The sequence below is a fragment of the Hemitrygon akajei genome, chromosome 4 (genome assembly GCF_048418815.1).
Source record: "Hemitrygon akajei chromosome 4, sHemAka1.3, whole genome shotgun sequence".
In the NCBI taxonomy this organism is placed as follows: domain Eukaryota; kingdom Metazoa; phylum Chordata; class Chondrichthyes; order Myliobatiformes; family Dasyatidae; genus Hemitrygon; species Hemitrygon akajei.
Window position 1 is genome coordinate 194496861 of NC_133127.1, and position 21217 is coordinate 194518077.

Here is a 21217-nt window from a genome sequence, read left to right on the forward strand (position 1 = left end):
GTTCAATTCCTGCCTCCAGTTCTCTCTGTGTAGAGTTTACCTGCTCTCCCAGTGAGCACAAAATCTTTATTTATTTACATAGAAATACAGCGGAATAGGCCTTTACAGCCCAACAAGCTGTACCATCCAGCAACCCACTGATTTAACCCTAGCCTAATCACATGACAATTTAGAATGACCAATTAAGCTACAAAGCAGTACGTCTTTGTGGGAGGAAATCGGTGAAGACCTGTGCATGGACAGGAAGAAAAAAAGATTTATTGTACTATTGCTGTTCCTTACTGCGAGTGAGGGGGTTGGGGACTGTTATTGTTGCTATTTATTTGCTGCAGTGGAGGGGGAGTTTTGGGATCTGTGAGTTTTGTTTCTGTTTTGTGCCATGGGGGGGTTCAGTTGATGTCTTCTCTTTCATCAACCCCCCTTGGTTTTTCTGTACTTAATGACTACCTGGAGAAGACAAATATTAGAGTTGCATTGTACATGCATACTTTGAACCTTTGCTGTAAATTGCTCCCCAGCCTGTGGGTCTGGAGGACCTGAGTTATAAGGAAAGATTCTCAGGGTAATGGCGAGCATTTGGACCGTTCCCTCATGGCCTGGTACGGAGGCTGCAATGCCCAGCATCACAAGAGGCTGCAGAGGGTTGTCGACTCACCCAGCTCCATTGGGGCACAACCCTCGCCACCATCGAGGTCATCTTCAAGAGGCGGCGTCTGAAGAAGGCAGCAACTGTCATGAAGGATCCAATAATGGGACATGTCCTCTTTGATTTTTCATTTAAGAGATCGGGGCTTTCTGGCCCAATTACACCCATGTAACAATTACCTACTAACCCGTATGTGTTTTGAATGTAGGAGGAAACTGGAGCATCCGTAGGAAACCCATGCAGACATTGGGAGAACATACAAACTTGCAGACATTGGCGGGAATTGCACCTAGGTTACAGGCCCTGTACACTTCTCATTACAATAAAACCACAAGATACAGGAGAAAAGTTAGTCCTTTCAGCTCACTGAGTCCAGTCAGCCATTTCATCACTGCTGATTTATTATCCCTCTCAACCCTATTTTGCAGCCTTCTCCTTGTAACCTTTGACACCCCTACTAATCAAGAACTCATCAGCCTCCTCTTTAAAATTACCCAGTGACTTGGCCTCCACAGCTGTCTGTGGCAATGAGTCCCACAGATTTACCACCCTCTGCCTAAAGAAATTCCCCCTCATCTCTGTTCTAAATGGACATCCCTCTATTCTGGTCCTAGATTCTCCCACTATTAGAAACACCCTCTCCACATCCATTCTGTCTAGGCTTTACAATATTCAATAGGTTTCAATAAGATCTCCCCTCATTCTTCTAAGCTCCAACGAGTACAGGCCCAGAGCCATTAAACACTCAAAATAGATTAACCATTTTAGTCTTGGGATCATTCCTGTGAACCTCCTCTGGATTCTGCCCAGTGCCAGCATATTCTTTCTTAGAAAAGGGACCCAAAACTGCTGATCATACTTCAAGTGCGGTCTGACCAATGCCTTATAAAGACTCAGCATTACATCCTTGCTTTTGTATTCCAGTCCTCTCGAAATGAATGCTAGCATTGCATTTGCCTACCTTACAGCACGTAGAGTAGTACAGCACAGAAACAAGCCCTTCGGCCCATCTAGTCCATGCCAAAATCATTCATACTGCCTATTTCCATCAACCTGCACTGGGTCCATAACCCTCTATACTCCTACTATCCGTGTACCTAATCCAATTTCTATTAAATGTTAAAATCGAGTTCACGTGCACCTCTTGTGCTGGCAGCTCATTCCACACTCTCACAACCCTCTGAGTGAAGCTGTTTCCCCTAATGTTCCCCTTAAATGTTTCACCTTTCACCCTTAACCCATGACCTCTGGTTGTAGCCCCACCCAACCTCAGTGGAAAAAGCCTGCTTGCATTTACTCTATACCTGTCATAATCTTGATCAAATCTCCTCTCAATCTTCTACATTCTAAAGAATAAAGTCCTAATCTATTCAATCTTTCCTTATAACTCAGGTCCTCCAGACCTAGCAACATCCTTGTAAATTTTCTCTGCACTCTTTCAACCTTGTTTACATCTTTCCTGTACGTAGGTGACCAAAACTGCACACGATACTCCAAATTAGGCCTCATCAAAGTCTTATACAACTTCAAAATAACACATCCTGTACTCAGTACATTGAGTTATGAAAGCCAATGTGCCAAAAGATTTCTTTATGACCCTACCTGTGATGCCACTTTCAATGAATTCCCAGATCTCTTTGGTCTACTACACTCCTCAGTGCCCTGCCGTTCACTGTGTAAGACCTGGTTGGTCCTACTGAAATGCAAAAACCCTGCACTTGTCTAAATGAAATTCCTTCTGCCATTTTTCAGCCCATTTTTCCAGCTGATGCAGATCCCTCTGCAAGCCATGTTAACCTTCCTCACTGTCCACTCAATTCCTACTCTTTGTGTCATCCACAAATTAGGTGATCCAGTTAATCATTCAAATCACTGATATAGATGACAAACAACAAAGAACCCAGCACTGAACCCTGCGGCACACCGCTAGTCACAGGCCTCCAGTCAGAGAAGCAACCCTTTACTTCCATCCTCTGGCTTCTCCCACAAAGCCAATGTCTCATCCAATTTACTACCTCGTCCTGAATGCCGAGTGACAGAACCTTCTTGACCAGTCTCCCATGCAGGGCCTTGTCAAATGCCATGATGACAGCATCCACTGTCTCGTCACCATCCACTTTCCTGGTAACTTCCTTGAAAAACTCTGTAAGATTGGTTAGGTCTACCACACATGAAACTATGCTGTCTATCCTTAATCAGTCCTTGTCTATCCAAATACTTGCATCCGGTCCCTTAGAATACCTTCCAACAACTTTCCCACAATTGCTGTCAGCTCTCCACCCCATAATTTTCTGGATTATGTTTAGAGCCTTAAATAGAACCTTATGTTTAGGTCCTTAAGAGAACACAAAAGGAGTATTAGAAACCTGCACATTAAGGGAATGGGAATAATAAGGCACCACTGTGGCATTCCAGTTAGTGTGATGCTATTACTTTTCCGGGAATTGGAGTTCAGTGTTCAATTCCAGTGCTGTCTGCAAGGAATTTGTACATTTTTCTCATGTCCACATGGGTTTCCTCTGGGTGCCCCAGTCTCCTCCCACATTCCAAAGACGTACTGGTTAGTAAGTGAACGGGCCATGGTAAATTGTCCTGTGATTTGGCTAGGAATAAATCAGCGGGTTGCTGGGCAGTGCAGCTTGCTGTGTGCTGTATTTCTAAATTTAAAAAAACTTAATTCATCTCAACGCTTAAGTGATTCCACAACCTACAGACTCATTTCGAATAACTCATGTTCTCAGTCTTTTTATTTGCTCAATTCGTCTTCTTTTACACATTGGTTGTTTGTTGGTCTTTATTTATGTATAGTTTTTCACAAATTCGCTAGTATTTCTTTGTTGACCTGTAAATGCCCGCAAGAAAATGAGTCTCAGCAATATGGCGACATATATGCACTTTGATAATATATTTACTCTGACTTTGAATTGGGGGAAATCTGTTCCAAGGTGGAGCTGCGCTACATGAGAACGACCTCCGCTGTGTCGCTGAGAACAAGCGGCAGCTGTGAAAGGAGAGACCGAACAAGCAAAAGACCCAAACCACTGACCACAGTCACCACTTACTCTGCACCGGACTGTGTGGATCCCAGCTGGGCCTCTCCAGCCACCGGTGGACCCTCCAATAGACGCCCCGTGAGGAGGAAGCCAGACCCAACTTGAGTGATTGTATTACTTTGGTTTCACTAGAACATGGTCTGTGCCGCCAGTTTCCGTAACGCAAAACAGCGTCGACAGCATGTGCATCAAGAAATGTGAGTTCAAAAGAAAATGCATTTTGTATCTATTTATTAAATTATTTCCATGTAATTTCTGTAAGAATGAATTTTATTATACATCTCAGTTTTTTGGGTAGCAATTCACAAATTCTGTAAGGGCAATCATCGGTAATATGGAGCACTGTGTTTCAACACTAGAACAAGCTCCAAAGGGTTGAAGGTAGAAGAAAGTACATCAGTGACAGCCAAAATATTCTTTTTTCCCTATTAATTATTGTTAAAACTAGAATTATTTATTAATCAGAGTCTTTTAGAGTATTGGTGAACTACAGCAGAGAGAATTCATGACCTAAATGACCTAAAGTCTGTGATGGAAATTGTATTGTTGCTTCTTCTAATGTTACTGTAGAGGTGCGAAGGAGACTTTCCATATTATTGGAAGGATGTCGAGGCTTTGGAGAGAGTGCAGAAGTTTACCAGGATACTGCCTGGATTAGAGGGCCATGCGCTGTAACATGTGATTGGACAAACCACGGTTGTTTTCTCTGGAGTGGTGGAATGAGGGGAGGTCTGACAGAGGTTTATAAGATTATGAGAGGCACAGATAGATTAGACAGACAGTATCTTTTACCCAGGGTTGAGATGAATAATACCAGAGGGCACACATTTAAGATGAGAGGAGGTAATTTCAAAGGAGATATGAGGAGCAAGCTTTTTTTTATTTTTTTAAAATTTTTTTTAATTTTTAACATGGAGGGGTGGGTGCCTGGAAGGTGTTGTTTGGGGTGGGGGTAGAGGCAGATCCATTAGGGGTTTTTAAGAGACATTTAGATAGGCACATGGTTATGAGGAAAATGGAATGTTGTGAACATTGTGTAGGCAGAGGGGATTAATTTAGTTGGCCATTTGATCACTAATTTAATAGGTCTGGCTCAACATTGTGGGCTGAAGGGCCTGTTCCTGTGCTGTACTGGTTCATGTTCTAAATGAGCAGCAAGAAGCATTCTGTACATTTCTCACTGGGACTAAGCAACCATACTGAATTGCTTCGATCATAACTGCAATCAGACGTTCGATGATAGCGGGGTGCACAAAAGAAACTTCACTCGATTTGGGGACAGGTGAAGGGTATCTGGTATTTAGGGTCAAAGGTTAACCTACCTACTGGTTCCAGCAAGCAAAAAGAAAATTGAGCCATTTTTGTCATCTGATCTCGCTGTACTAGAATCAGCCCATGGAAAGTGGCAAATCAAATTCACCTTTATTTATTTTTTGATTAATTGATTGATTGAGATAAAGCGTGGAATAGGCCCTTCGAGCCCTGGATTAACTGTAGGCTAATGACGGGACAATTTTTACAATTAACCTATTAACCGTTATGCCCTTGGACTGTGGGAGGAAACCGAAGCATCTGGAGAAAACCCATGCATTCCATGGGGAGGATGTACAGACTCCTTACAGATGACATTGAACTTGAACTCTAATGCCCCAACCTGTAATAACATCATGCTAATCGCTACATGACTATGGGACCTTTTCTCATTACTGCCATCAGGAAGGAGGTACAAGAGCCTGAAGACCCACACTCAATGATTTAGGAACTATTTGTTGCCCTCTGTCAGCAGATTCTGAATGGTCTATGAATACAACCTCACCATTTTGCTCTCTTTCTGCACTACTTATTTAGTGTTTTTAAATATTCCTCAGTTGTAGTTCCCTGGATTAATTATCTTCATTAAGTTCCATTAAGATATCTGAAGCTCTGTCCTGGGCCCAACATATTGACGCAATTATAAAGAAGGCACAACAATGGCTATATTTCATGAGGAGTTTGAGGAGATTTGTTATGTCACCAAGACTCCAGCAAATTTCTACAGATGTATCATGGAGTGCATTCTAACTGGCTGCATCACCATCTGGTATGGAGGGGCCACTGCACAGGGTTGGAAAAAGCTGCAGAAAGTTGTAAACTCAGCCAGCGCCATCAAGGGCACTAGCCCTCCCACCATCGAGGACATCTTCAAACGACAATGTCTCATTAAAGGTGGCACCCTCATTAAGGACCCCCATCACCCAGGCCATGCCCTCTTCTCATTGCTACCATCAGGGAGGAGGTACGGGAGCCTGAAGATGCACACTCAATGTTTTAGGAACAGATTCTTCCCTTCCACCATCAGTTTTTTTGAATGGACAATGAACCAACCCATGAACACTACCTTGTTATTTATTTCATAATTTCATAGTAAATTAGATGCCTTTTCATCACACTGCTACAACAAAGCAACACATTTCATGTAAGTCAGTGATAACAAAATTAGTTCTAATTCTGATTCTGTCAAAAGTGGGCCAATCACATATTATCAACACCTATGATGCCCACCAATTGAATTATCCATTACATTAGTTTCCCACAGTTCCATATGGAGACCAGTGTCTGTTTAGAGATACAATGTGGAACAGACACTTCTGGCCCAACAAGCCTGCACCACCCAGTAACCCACCTATTTAACCCTAGCCTAATCACAGGACAATTGACAATGATCCCTACTAACTGGTATGTCTTTGGAATGTGGGAGGACACCAGAGAACTTGGAGGAAACCTACGTGTACATGGGAAGGATGTACAAACTTCTTACAGACAGCATCAGAATTGAACTTTAATAGGGTCATGTTAATTGCTACGCTACTGTGGCGTCCTAATGGGATCATTTAGATGTGAAGTGAGTCGAGGCATTGCACAGTTCTGGTCACCAAACTGCAGAATGTCGTAGCAGTACAGAGTGTGTGGAAGAGATTCACCGGGATGTTACCTGGAATGGAGGACTGTACTTTTAGGGAGTGTTTGTTCTCAGTAAGAGGCTGAGAGGTGACCTTAGAGACGTTTATAAAACTATGGAGGTTGGCACCTCTGTCCCAGGGCAAGAGAATCTAAAACAAGGCAGCACGGTAGCATAGCGGTTAGTGTAGGTCATTATTGCGCCAGCTGCACGATTGGGGTTCAATTCTGCCGCGGTCTGTAAGGAGTTTGTTTGTTCTCCCCTTGACCGCGTGGGATTCCTACGGGTTTGGGTTAGTGAGTTGTGAGCATGCGAGGTTGGCATCGGAACCATGGCGACATGCGGGCTGCCCCCAGAACACCCCCAGACTGCGTTAGTCGTTGATACAAAACGATGCAATTCACTGTATCTTTCGATACACTTGTGACAAATAAAGCTAATCTTTATCGTTTTCCAAACAGAAGAACATTTTGAAACCATTTTCCTCTGAAAGTTTACTAGTTAATGGGATCAGAGACATTTACCAAGCAGAGTGGAGAGAACTGGTCTCTTTTCTTTGCCCTCTGCTTTCTTTGTATGAAGATGCTTGATTGGAATCCACTTTAAAATCTTTCCAAAAGAAACCAGGGTGCTGCCTGGATGAGGAGAGGGGATGCAAGCTCCCACTTCTCTCTGGAGTGAAGGAGGATGAGAGGTGACTTGACAGAGGTGTACAAGATGATAAGAGACACAGATAGAGTGGACAGCCAGGGACTTTATTCGAGGTCAGGAGTGTCTGATAGGAGGGGCATAGTTTTAAGGTGATAGGAGGAGTGTAACGGTGGGGGTTGGAATATCAGAGTTTTAGGTTTTTTATCAGGTTTTTTAACACAGAGAATGGTAAATGCACAGAAAGCACTGGTGATAGAGGTAGACATGTTAGGGACATTTAAGAAACTCTTAGACTGGCGCATGGATGAAAGAAAAATGGAGGGCCCTGTGGGAAAGATTAAAAAATTAGCTTTATTTGTCAAATCTCCATTGAAACAACACAACATACAGTGGAATGTGTCGTTTGCATCAAATGAAATCAGTGAGGATTGTGCTGGGCAGCCCGCAAGTGTCGCCATGCTTCCAGCACCAACCTCACTAACCCTAACCTGTACGTCTTTGGAAAGTGGGAGGAAACCGGAGCTCCAGGAGGAAATCCACACGGTCAGGTGGAGAATGTACAAACTCCTCACAGGCAGCAGTGGGAACTGAACGCCAAACAGCACTGTAAAGGGATGAGCTAACTACTATTCTGCCATGCTGCGTTACATAGATCTTGGAGTAGGTTAAAAGGTCGGCAAGGGACCTGTAGTGCTATATGTTCTGTGAAAATGACCTAGTTAATACTCCAGCACAGAAAGGAGGTTAATTATTTCAGAAGCGGTAGTAGATGTCACCACCGAGGAGGTGTGAACCCGGACATTGGAGAATTTGGGTAATTGGTTACAAAGTGTTCCAAAACAAGCGGAGAGATCAGACTGAAGTGATTTAAACAGGAATACTGAATAAAAATGGGAAAAACTGGGAGCCTCAATGGCATAGCGGTTAGCACAGCTCAGGACATCAGCGTTTGAAGTATAATTCTGGCGTCCTCTGTAAGGAAGTCTTCACGTCCTTCTCATGAAGCATCTGGGTTTCCTCCAGGTGCTCCAGTTTCCTCTCACAGTCCCAAGACGTAGCGACTGGAATTTGTCATTGTCAATTGTCCCGTGATTACGTTAGGGTGAAATGGTCGGGTTGCTGCATGGGACGGCTTGAAGGGAAGGAAGGGCCTGCTCCACACGGCATCTCTCAATAAAATAAAGTACTTGGAGAGAGCAATGCCCAGGGGGGTGGAGATGGCATCTAGTAGAGTGCTTCATCAAAGCGCTGGCACAGCCGCGATAGACCAGATAATTTACAGTATTGTCCTGAAGCTTTAACAAGCCTCCTACTTGTCCGATCTTCAGTTTCCTGAGTCTCAATGGTGCCCCCACCCCCATGCCAAACATTCGCTTGGGAGAAGTTGAGGGCTCTGTCTCACCACCAGGTGAAGGTGAACTTGTAGAGGAACTCACAGGGTCTGGTAAGGAATCCTTTCCCCGTCTCCAGAGGCCGGCAGGACGCCTGGTAGCCCTTGCTCTCAATGTCCAGTTGGATGCAATGCAGGAGGTCCGAGACGGAAGGTGGAGCCTTCCAAGGTCCGAACTGCACCACCGACTCCTTGCCCGTGTCCAGGGTGTTCACTGCATCCTGGCACTTGGGAACCTCCTCCTCGTTCTTGACCACGCACACAATTACCGTGGAGTGCCTGGCGGCCACGGCCTCGGCCCTGGCCACCCGCACCATCACCTCGATGTTCTCCTGGTAGTTGGGCACCCTGGCCAGGAACTGCCGGCGTCCCACCACCTCACCGAAGAGCTTGGGGGAGTCCTCCAGCAGCTTGACCAGCGGCTCAATGTCGTAGTACACCGCCTCTTGGTAGACCTCCTTGGCCAGGTGGGGCGGCGGGTCTCTTCCCCGGAGGAAGTCCAGCACGTGCCGGAAGTGGGTGCCATCGCGGTCGATGAAGTATCTCCCGTCCTCGTCCATCCTCGCCTTGGACTGCCCGTTGACCATCTCGGCCAGCTTGGAGCCCGGGAACCGATTTAGGGTACCAAAGGTGGTCCAGTAGATGTGGCCTCCAATGTTCAGGCTCAGCACTGAGGATGCCTAAAGTAACAAGGCCAACAGAGAGAGTTACAAGACCACAACATATAGGAGTAAAATTAGGCCATTTGGCCTATACAGCCTGCTCTGCCATTCCAACATGGCCAACCTTTGATTCCCCGACTCATCACAAGAATACCAACCTCTGCTCTAAATATACCCAACAACCTGGCTTCTACAGCCATCTGTGACAATAAATTCCACAGATTCACATCTCTCTGGCTAAAAAAAATCTTCCTCATCTCTGTTCTAAATGGATGTCCTTCTATTCTGTGGCTATGCCTTCTGGTCCCAGACTCCCCTGCTATAGGAAGCATCTATCTAAGCCTTTCAACATTCAATAGGTTTCAAGGAGATCCCTCCTCATTCTTCAAACTCCAGCAAGTACAGGCCTAGAGCCATCAAACACTTGTCACACATTAACCCTGTTGCTCCTGAGATCATTCTTGTGAGCCTCCTTTGGGCCTTCTCGAGAGCAAGCACATCTTTTCGTAGCTACGGGACCCAAAACTGCACACTATACTTTAAATGTGATCTGACCAACGCCCTATGACATCCTCAGTTACTGGAGAGAAGAGGGGCAATACTAGGGAGTGCTGTACTGTGGGAGGGGCTGTATGGAGGGTCACACTGTGGGAGGGTGGTATTGAGGGTCACTGTGGGAAGGGGTGGTACTGAGGGAGGAACTCACTGTGGGAGGGGCTGTATGGAGGGTCACACTGTGGGAGAGGTGGTATTGAGGGTCACTGTGGGAAGGGGTGGTACTGAGGGAGGAACTCACTGTGGGAGGGGCTGTATGGAGGGTCACACTGTGGGAGGGGCTGTATTGAGTGTCACACTGTGGGAGGGGTGATACTGAGGGAGGGTCACACTGTGGGAGAGGTGATACTGAGGGAGGAACTCACTGTGGGAGGGGGTGGTATTGAGGGTCACACTGTGGGAGAGGTGGTATTGAGGGTCACTGTGGGAGGGGCTGTATTGAGTGTCACTGTGGGAGGGGTGATACTGTATGAGTGCAGCACCTCATCAATGACCTGTAATTGAGATCTCAGAAACTAACAGCAGACAGAGGCCCATCTGATAGACATCCCTGTGTGGAATCAAAGCCAGCTCTCCGAAGTCTCAGCAACACCGTAACAGACAGTTATAAAATACAGTACTGGACTGAATTCAAGTGATTCATTGGTATTTAGGGCATTGAAGAGAGATTCTGGAAATACTTGATGCAGAAGTCATATCGAGAGCAGGGTGCAGCTTGAGAAATTCCTTTGGAAATCACATATAATTGTTGTGCATACAGTGTTATCCTGCCTAGTATTTGTTAACGCCTATTCGAAAATGTAGACGTGTGACATATTGGAATGCTGAGATAGTGTGGGTTTACTTTTGTGTTGTGGTTGCACAAGGCTTCATGTCTGTTCAACTAGTTAGGCTGTATCTGGAGTACTGCATACAGTTCTGGTTGCCCCATTATAGGAAGGATGTCAAGGCTTTGGAGACGGTTCAGAAGAGGTTTACCAGGATGCTGGCTGGATTAGAGGGCAAGTGCCACAACACGAGATTGGACTCTGGAGCGGTGGAGGCCAAGGAAGATCTGATAGTATGATCGGAAACCTGTGTATTATGCCTAAACAATGAAGACTACAATGGGATGAGGGAGAACTTAGCTAGTGTAGACTGGGAACACAGGCTATGTAGTGGGATGGTTAAGGAACAGTGGAAGACTTTCAAAGAGATTTTTCATGGTGCTCAACAAAATATATTCCAGCTAAAAGCAAGGACAGTAGGGTGGGGAGAGCCAGCCTTGGGTAACTAAGGAAATAAAGGAAGGCATCACACTAAAAGCTCGTGCATACAAAGTCACCAAGAGTAGAGGGGAACTGGAAGATTGGGAAAACTTTAAAAGGCATAAAAAAAAACACTAAGCATCCTCTACATAGCACCATCCAGAGACAGAGAAGCAGTTTCAGCGACAGGTTACTATCGATGCAATGCTCCTCAGACAGGATGAAGAGGTCAATACTCCCCAATGCCATTAGGCTTTACAATTCAACCGCCAGGACTTAAGAACTTTTTAAAAGCTATTATTAATGCTTTTTGAGATAGTGATTTAGATGCATATCATATTCTTTACTGAGTTAAGTATTGTATGTAATTAGTTTTGCTACAACAAGTGTATGGGACATTGGAAAAAAAGTTGAATTTCCCCATGGGGATGAATAAAGTATCTATCTATCTATCTATAAAGGAAGGGAAGATAGATTATGAAAATAATATAATATAAAAATGGACAGTAAAAGTTTTTATAATTATATAAAGCAGTAAAGGGTGGCTGAAGTGAACATAGGTCCCTTGGAGGATGAGGAGGGGGAATTGATATTGGGTAATGAGGAAATGGCTGAGGCTTTGAATGACTATTTTGTGTTGGTCCTCATGGTGGAGGACACGTCTAACATGCCAAAGAGCGATGTTATGGATGCGATGGGAGGTGAGGACCTTGATTCTATAGCTATCACTAAAGATGTAACTTGTGGGTCTGAAGGTAGACAAGTCCCCCGGTCCTGATGGAACGCATCCCAGGGTACTGAAAGAAATGGCAGAGGTTATAGTCGAGGCTTTGGTGGTAATTTACCAAAAGTCTTTGGAATTTTGGCAGGTCCTGGTGTATTGGAAGAAGGTGAATGTCACACCACTGTTTAAAAAAGGATATAGGTAAAAGGCAGGTAACTATAGGCCAGTTATTTTAACATCTGTAGTTGGGAAAATACTTGAAGCTATCATTAAAAAAGAAATAGTGAGGCATTTTGAAAGAAATGGATCCATCAGGCAGATGCAGCATGGATTCACAAAGGCAGGTCCTGTTTGACAAACTTACTGGAGCTCTTTGAGAATATAATGAGCACAGTGAATAGAGGGGAACAGATAGATGTTATTTACTTGGATTTCCAGAAGGCGTTCAATAAGGTGCCGCATAAAAGACTTATCCATAGGAATATCCATAGAGCTGGGGTGATGTATTAGCATGGATAGAGGATTGGTTAACTAATAGAAACCAGAGAGTTGGGATACATGGGTTTTGCGCTGGTTGGCAATCAGTGGCAGGGGTTGGTGCTGGGCCCGCAACTGTTCACAATATATATTAACGATCTGGAGGAGGGGACTGAGTGTATCTAAGTTTGCTGATGATACTAAATTGAGTGGAAAAGCAAATTGTGCAGAAGATACGGAGAGTTTGCAGAGAGATATAGATAGGTTAAGCGAGTAGGCAAAGTTCTGGCAGATGGAGTACAATGTTGGTAAATGCGAGATCATCACTTTGGAAGCAGATTATTAGATTATTGCAGAATTCTGCTATGCAGAGGGACTTGGGAGTGCTTGTCCATGAATCACAAAAGGTTGGTTTGCAGGTGCAGCAGGCTATCAAGAAGGCAAATGGAATGTTGGCCTTCATTGCTAGAGGGATTGAATTTAAGAGCAGGGAGGTTATGCTGTAACTGTACAGGCTACTGGTGAGGCCACACCTGGAGTATTGTGTGCAGTTCTGGTCTCCTTACTTGAGGAAGGATATAGTGGCTTTGGAGTCGGTTCAGAGGAGGTTCACCAGGTTGATTCCAGAGATGAGGGGTTTAGACTACGAGGAGAGATTGAATCACCTGGGGCTGTATTCGCTGGAATTCAGAAGTAAGTGAGGAGATCTTAGAGAAACGTATAAAATTATGAAAGGGATAGATGAGATAGAGGCAGGAAACTTGTTTCCACTGGTGGGTGAGACATAGCCTCAAGATTCCAGGGCATAGATTTAGGACAGATGAGGAACTGCTTTTCCCAGAGAGTGGTAGATCTGTGGAATTCTCTGTCCAATGAAGCAGTGGAGGCCAGGTTGGATAGATTTTTGCATAGTTGGGGAATTAAGGGTTACGGGGAAAAGACAGGTAGGTGGAGATGAGTCCATGGCCAGATCAGCCATGATCTCATTGAATGGCGGGGCAGGCTCGACGGGCCAGATGGCCGACTCCTGCTCCTATTTCTTATGTTCTTACGATAGAGGCTTACGATAGACCCAGTGTAGGAGGATGGGATTAAAGGCATTGCTTTTGTAACAAGCACACACTTAATGGGCCAAATAGCCTCCTCTGTGTTACCGCATATGGAACATTGAATGGTACAAAACAGCAATAGGCCCTTTGACCCATCCTGTCTGTATTAAACATGTCGACTGACCTTGTCTGCACATGATCCGTATCCCACTATTCCAGCACGTTCAAGTTCAAAGTTCAATAGGGTCTTTTAAGAGACTCTTAGATAAGTACATGGAGCCTAGAAAAATAGAGGGCTATGCAGTAGGGAAATTCTAGTCAGTTTCTAGATTCATCTTACATGGTCGGCACAACAATGTGGGCTGAAGGGCCTGTAATGTGCTGTAGGTTTCTATGTTCAAAGTAAATTTATTATCAAAATACTGATAGGTCACCACATACTACCTTCGGGTCCGTTTTCTTGCAGGCATTCACGGTAGAAGGAAGCAATACAAATGAATCAATTAAAAACCACGCACCAAAACTGGTTTCCACAGTAGTGTGAGGGGTTAGCATGATGCTTTTACAGCCCAGGGTGTTCTGGGATTTGGAGTTCAATCCCAGCACTGTTCTATAAGGAGTCTCTACGTCCTCCCAGTAGAATGTGTGGGTTTCCTCCAGGTGCTCCGGTTTCCTCCCATAAGAGGTACTGGGTAGGTTAATTGGTCATTGGTCATTGTAAAGTGTCCTGTGATTAGGCTAGGGTTACTCGGGTTTAATCGGGGGTTTCTGGGGCGGAGTGGTTCAGTGAGTCAGAAGGGTCTACGTGCAATGTATCACTAAGTAAATGAAATAAGTAAATATACAAGGACGGACAAATAAACAATGCGGGGAAAAAAAGACAAACAGTGCAAACAAATAAAACAAGCCCCTGGCAGAACATTCTAGGCACCCATCACTCTGCGAATAAAAAGCTTTACATCTCTACTGAACTTCCCCCCCACCCCACCTTAAAGCTATGGCCTCTATTATTTGTCCTTTCTGTCCTGGGGTAAATATTCTGAATGTCTACTGTGCCACTCCCAATCTTACAAACTTCTATCAGCTCTCCACTCAGCCTCCAGAAAAAACAACTAAAGTTTGTCCCACCTAATTGCTAATACTCTTGTATCCAGAAAACATCCTGGCGTTTTTTTTTGCTTTGTTAAACGTGTTTTTTATGATCACAAGGCAATTCTGGATTCCAAGAACTTTAGGTACTGCAGGACTACCCCATCGGTGCGTGAGGATGAGGCCTCAAGCCGCGGGCTTGCCTGCTACTGCGCTCCAGTTGGCGAGACATCGGAGACAGTGTAGCACGGCATCCGTGCTCGGCTGGGGGGCTGGCCTCTCCCATTAGTGCTGCCCTCCAGTGTTCGATCAGTGAAATACAGGCTGGATTGCGTGCGTCTGTGCACAGCTGGGAGACTGTACCATCAGCTTGCAGGATATATCGCTCAGGGGCTTGGATTTTATATGAGTTTTTTTTGCCTGTTTTTTTTTGCTCGCTATTTTGAATGTGCTGTGTATGCTTTGCAACTTGATGCCAGAGTAACACAGTTTCATTAGGCTGTATCAGTGCATGGTTGAATGATAATTCAACTTGAATTTGATTTGATTTGATTTTGATTTTGGTGAACCCTCTCCAAAGCATCAACATCTTCCTGTAGTGGGGCAACCAGAAATGCACACAGAATTCCAAGTGTAGACTAACCACATTTTTTACATAGGTGTTACATGATTTCCTAATTCTTCAACTCAATAGCTTAACAGATAAAGGCAAGAATGCTACATGCTGAACAAAAGTCTCTGCTTTTCACAATTACAAGAGAAACAGGCCTTTCGGCCCACTGCGTTCAGCGAGAATCCTTGCCTACACTAATCCCATTTCCGATTGGTTCACCACCTTCGTTCCCTTGACAATTCAAGTGGTTTCCCCGAGACTTATATTTTGTGAGAGCCCCTTTTCTCCATCGTCCTCTCAGGCAGTTGTCATATAGTTAAGTACAGCAGCCGGGTAGTGCACAGAAAGATCTCAGAGCACTTTTAGATATGGTGAGTGGTTTTGGGCCCTTTATCTAGGAACAGGCACTGATTTTGATGATAGTGGACATGAGGTAACATTGGCCCCAGAAAAGAACGCCCATCATTCCTGTGCAACGGTGTCCTGAGAGAGTTCATACCTCATCTGGAATACAGCACACCCTCAGTGCTGTTCTGAGCAACTAATTTTTAGTATATACAATGCCTATAAAAAGTATTCACCCCTTGGAAGTTTTCATGTTTTATTGTTTTACAACATTGAACCACAGTGGATTCAAGTTGGCTTTTTTGACAGAGATCAACAGAAAACGACTATCTTGTGTCAATGTGAAAACAGGTCTCTACAAAGTCATCTAAATCAATTACAAATATAAAACACAAAATAATTGATTGCACAAGTATTTATTCCCTTCAAATCAATACTTAGTAGATGCACCTTTGGCAGCAATTGCAGTCTGTGTGGATAGGTCTCTATCAGCTTTGCACATCTGCACACTGCAATTTTTCCCCAATCTTCTTCACAAAACAGCCCAAGCTCTGTCAGATTGCATGGGGATCGTGAGTGAACAGCCCTTTTCTTCCAGGATTTCCCTGTATTTTGCTGCATTCATTTTACCTTCTACCTTCACGAGCCTTCCAGGGGCTGCCGCAGTGAAGCATCCCCACAGCATGATGCAGCCACCACCATGCTTCACGGTAGGGATGGTGTGTTTTTGATGATGTGCAGTGTTTAGCCTGAAGGCCAAAGAGCTCAATTTTGGTTTAATCAGACCACATAACCTTCTTCCAGCTGACTTCAGAGTCTCCCACATGCCTTCTGCCGAAATTTCATGTGAGCTTTTTTCAACAATGTCATTCTCCCATAAAACAGTGACTGGTGAGGCACCCGGGCAACCCGGGCGCAGTCTCTCCCATCTCAGCCACTGAAACTTGTCACTCCTCTAGAGCTGTCATGGGTCTCTTGGTGGCATCCCTCACTCGTCCCCTTCTTGCACAGTCACTCAGTTTTTGAGGTCAGCCTGCTCTAAGCAGATTTACAGCTGTGCCATATTCTTCCCATTTCTTGATGATTGACTTAACTGTACTCCAAGGGATATTCAATGACTTGGAAATTTCCTTGTATCCATCTCCTGACTTGTGCTTTTCAATAAACTCTTCACAGAGTTGCTTGGAGTGTTCTTTTGTCTTCACGGTGTAGTTTTTGCCGCGATACTGACTCACCAGCAGTTGGACTTCCAGATACAGGTGTTATTTTTACTACAATCAATTGAAAGACCTTGACTGCACACAGGTCTCCAGAAACAGATCTCCATTTAACTAATTATGTGGTTTCTGAAATCAATTAGCTGCAGTGATGTCACATTGTGGTGTGTCACAATGCGGTAAATACGTATGCAGCAATTATTCTGAGTTTCACATTTGTAATTAATTTACATCACTTTGTAGAGATCTGTTTTCATTTTGACACAAAAGAGTCTTTTTCTGTTGATTAGTGTCAAAACAGCCCAATTAAATCGACTGTAATTCGATGTTGTAAAACAATAAAATATGAAAACTTCCAAGGGAGCTGAATACCTTTTATAGTCACCGTACATGGTAGCGTAGTGGTTCACACAAAGCTTTACAGCACCAGCAATCACTGATCCGGGTTCAATTCCCATTGCTGTCTGTAGGGAGTTTGTATGTTCTCGTCGCGACCACGTGGGTCTCCTCTGCTGTTCCGGTTTCCTCCCACAGTTCAAAGGTGTATGGGTTAGGGTTGCTGACGTGCAGGCATGGCCACACTTGTGGAATTCACTGCCCCAGGCAGCTGTGGAGGCCGTCAATGGGGGTATTTAAGGCAGAGGTTGATAGTGTCTTGATTAGCCAGGACAGCAATGGATCAGCCATGATGACATGCTGAAGCAGATTTGATGGGCCAAGTGGCCTAATTCTGCTCCTATATCTTATGGCTACTTGTGTTTGCCCCCAGCACATCCTTGGACAGTATTGGTCATTGACGGAAACAACATACGTTCACTGAACATTTTTATGCTTCAATGTGCATGTACTTTGATAATAAATTTACTTCAAACATTGAAATAAAGCTGATGATAATAACACATCTCTGCGAAGTTCAGTGCTCAGATCCCAGGAAAGGAAGTTAAATCCACAAGCTATTGAAGTGAGCATGGTATTTCCACAGATGACACCATCTCAAGTGATCACACACCTTTTTCCCTTTGTCCCACTCTCCTCTCTTGTCACATTTTCCCTTTCTCTCTCTCCTCCTCCCACCTCTCTCCCACAGCAACTCTGTCTTCCCCTCTCCTCCATCTGCTCTCTCTTTCCTATCCCTGTCTTTCCCTACTCTCTCCCACTCCATCTCTTTATCCCCTCTTGCTCTTCACTCCCCTCATCCTTCCCCTTCCCTCTCTCATCTCCCTCCCCTCTCTTTCCCCTCCCCTCCTCCCTCTTTCTTCCCACCACTTCCCATTTCATCTCTGTGTGTCTCTCTCCCCTTCCCAACCCCCTTCCGTCTCTCTCTCTCGCCCCCTCTTCCCACCACCTCTCCCCTCTCTCCCCCCCGAGGTTCCCCAAACCAGCATCTAGCATCGTCACTTGGATAGAAAGTCCAGGGTCCTACCATGAAGTCAGAAGTCCACATGTGAGGGGAATAAAGATGCCACACCCAACCCTGACCAAACTTGCAGCTGAGGGCACAGGTTTAAGGCGTGGGGGAGGATTTAACTGGACAGCCTCTTTGTGCGGATGCTGTGAGTATGTGGATCTGCCAGGAGATGTGGATGAGGCAGGTACAATAACAAGTTGGAAGACATTTGGAAGGACACGGATCAGGAAGGTTTAGAAGGATATGGGACAAACGATGGGCAAACGGGAGCAGCGGGATGGGAATTCAGGTCAGCATGGACCCGTTGGGCCAAACGGCCTGGTACTCCACTGAACAATTGACTCTGACCCCTCCGACATCACCCGTCTCCGATGGTAGGAAACACTTAGGGGGAGGCTTCAGTTGATACATGTCTGGGACAGGCGGAGGGGCAGAGATGCATGGGAGGGCAGAGGGAGGGAGGATGAGAGAAAGGATCAGAGGCAAAATGAGAGGTGAGGGGGAGAGAGAGGGGGACGGAAGGGAATAGAGGGGGAGATGGGGAAAGGGGGAGAATGAGTGTTGTGAGGGGGGCAGTAATGAGAGGGGGTGTGGTAGTGAGTGGATGGAGAGAAGAGGGGATAGAGGGGGGTAGAAAGAAGTGGGCAGAGTAAGTGTGTGTGGGTGAGAGAGGGAAAGGGAGCGCAGAGGGGGAAAGGGGGTGCCAGGAGGGGTAAAGGGGGAGGGTGACAGAGTGAAAGTGAAGTGGAAGGGGAGGGCAAGAGAGAAAGATTGATGGGAAGGGAAAGAGTAAGAGTGAAGGGAAGGGAGAGAGAGGGACAGAGAGGGGAGTTAGAGGGAGGGACAGAGAGGGGTGAAATGAGAGGGAGGGAGAGGGTGACAGAGATAGAGAGGGAGAGATAGAGGGAGAAAGACAGAGGGAGAGATAGAGGGAGAAAGGGGAGAGAGGAAGGAGAGACGGATGGGTAAGGGGGGGAGAAAGGTTGAAGGTGAGAGAGGGAGAAAGGGAAGAGTAGTGGGGAAGAGACAGAAAAAGAGCGGTGTGGGGGAGACGGAGAGAACGAAGAGGAGGAGGTCGCCACGACATGGTTAAAGACAAACTCTTTTCACTCACGTTGTGAGAGGGTCCCATACTGGATCTCGGCGTCCCTCTGGAGCCGGTGGAGCTCATGTCTGCGCCCGAGTGGAAGCGCCGCTTTGCCGATGCCCCAGCGGTGGAATGAGGCTCCGGTGCCCAGGAATTCCGACGTCAGTGGTCAGGTGCAGGAGGGCGGGGGCAGCCGCAGGTTCACAGCGACAGGTAGCTCAGGGAAAGGACGATCCGTACTACCGGCTCCGGCTACTGATTAACTTCAGTAGGGCGAACGCGGCAGTACAGTCCGCAGTATTGCGCCGGACCTTTCACCGAATCTAAACCCAATCTCACCCTTCCCTTCCACGTGATTTTTATCACCCATTCGCGTATCTACGAGGGGCGCAGTCACAGGAATGCAACATCCGCCATCAGGGAGCCCCCACCATCCAGGCCTTCTCCCGTCTCGCTGCGGCGGATACAGGAGCCCCGGGACTCTCTCCACGGGTTCAGGAATAGTCACTGCCCCTCCATAGTCAGGCCCCCGAATCAGAGGGGATAGCTTCACTCACCCCCATCTGAACTGATCTATTTTCAAGGACTCTACAACTCATGTTCTCGATATTATTTATTACTTATTTATTGATTTTTTTTCTTTTATATTTGCACAATCTGTTGTCTTTTGCACACTGGTTGTCAGTCAGTCTTTGTACGTATGTGTGGTCTTTCATTGACTCTGTTGTGTTTCCTGGATTCGCTGTGACTGCCCGCAGGAAGATGAATCTCAGGGTTGTATATTGTGACATATAAGTACTTTGATCATAAATTTACTTTGAACTTTGCAAACTCCTTAAAACGTCCCTAATGTACCTGCCTCTACCCCTCAAGATGTTAGCTTCACCCACCACTCGGTGTAAAATACCTACCATAGAACTATAGAACCATAGAACACTACAGCACAGTACAGGCCCTTCGGCCCTCCACCTACCTCTGACAGCTCCCCTATACTTTCTTCCAAGCAGCTTAATATTATGTCCCTGGTGTTAGCTACTTTCTGTCCTGGGAAAACATTTCTGGCTGTCCGCCCTACCAATCATCATCTCAGACACCTCCAGCATCTCACCTCTCATCCTCCTTCGCCCTAACTCGCTCAACCGGTCATCATAAGACGCGCTGTCCAATCCAGGCAGCATCCTGGTAAAGGGTGGCAGGGTGGGAGTTACATCTCTACCAAAGGAGTTGTAAGACACTCCTCCCCTCTGCTTACCCCTTGGGCAAGCTGTAACACCTGCTTAGCCTCCCAATCCGGGTCACATGAAGCCACGGGAGCAGGTGACGGAGGGTCGTATGAGCAGCTGGTACATGTCACAAATCGAGTTTATGTGACCACTGACCCCAGGCAGACAATTTCTGGAGAGTATTGATAATGGCTGGGGACACCCCTCTTGTAAAGACACTTCCAAGTCAAGTCAAGTCAAGTCACTTTTATTGTCATTTCGACCATAACTGCTGGTACAGTACATAGTAAAAATGAGACAACGTTTTTTCAGGACCATGGTGTTACACGAAACGGTACAAAAACTAGACGGAACTACGTTAAAAAAAAAACTACACTAGACTACAGACCTACCCAGGACTGCATAAAATGCACAAAACAGTGCAGGCATTACAATAAATAATACACAAGACAATAGGATAAGGTGTCAGTCCAGGCTCTGGGTATTGAGGAGTCTGATAGCTTGGGGGAAGAAACTGTTACACAGTCTGATCGTGAGAGCCCGAATGCTTCGGAGCCTTTTCCCAGACGGCAGGAGGGAGAAGAGATTGTATGAGGGGTGCATGGGGTCCTTCATAATGCTGTTTGCTTTGCGGATTCAGTGTGTAGTGTAAATGTCCGTGATGGCGGGAAGAGAGACCCCGATGATCTTCCCATAAGAAGGCAATGGCACACCACTCCTGTAGATAATTTTTTAAAATTATTTTTTTATGCATTTCTACAAAACAATTACAAACAAATAAAACCCCAACTACAAAGTGAAGATTAATACAGTGCAAAATAAGTGTATCAAATATATAATTCA

At 45.5% G+C, this 21217-nt stretch overlaps 1 protein-coding gene across 1 annotated transcript; it reads right to left on the reverse strand.

Annotated features, from left to right (window-relative positions):
* Positions 1–3913: 3913 nt before the first annotated feature.
* kctd14 (potassium channel tetramerization domain containing 14) lies at positions 3914–19560 on the reverse strand. The gene is made up of 2 exons (XM_073044313.1): positions 19179–19560; positions 3914–9358 (listed from the first exon to the last, which is right to left on the reverse strand). The coding sequence occupies exons 1-2, from the start codon at positions 19233–19235 to the stop codon at positions 8687–8689; spliced, it is 729 nt and encodes a 242-aa protein (XP_072900414.1). The 5' UTR covers positions 19236–19560; the 3' UTR covers positions 3914–8686.
* Positions 19561–21217: the final 1657 nt, after the last annotated feature.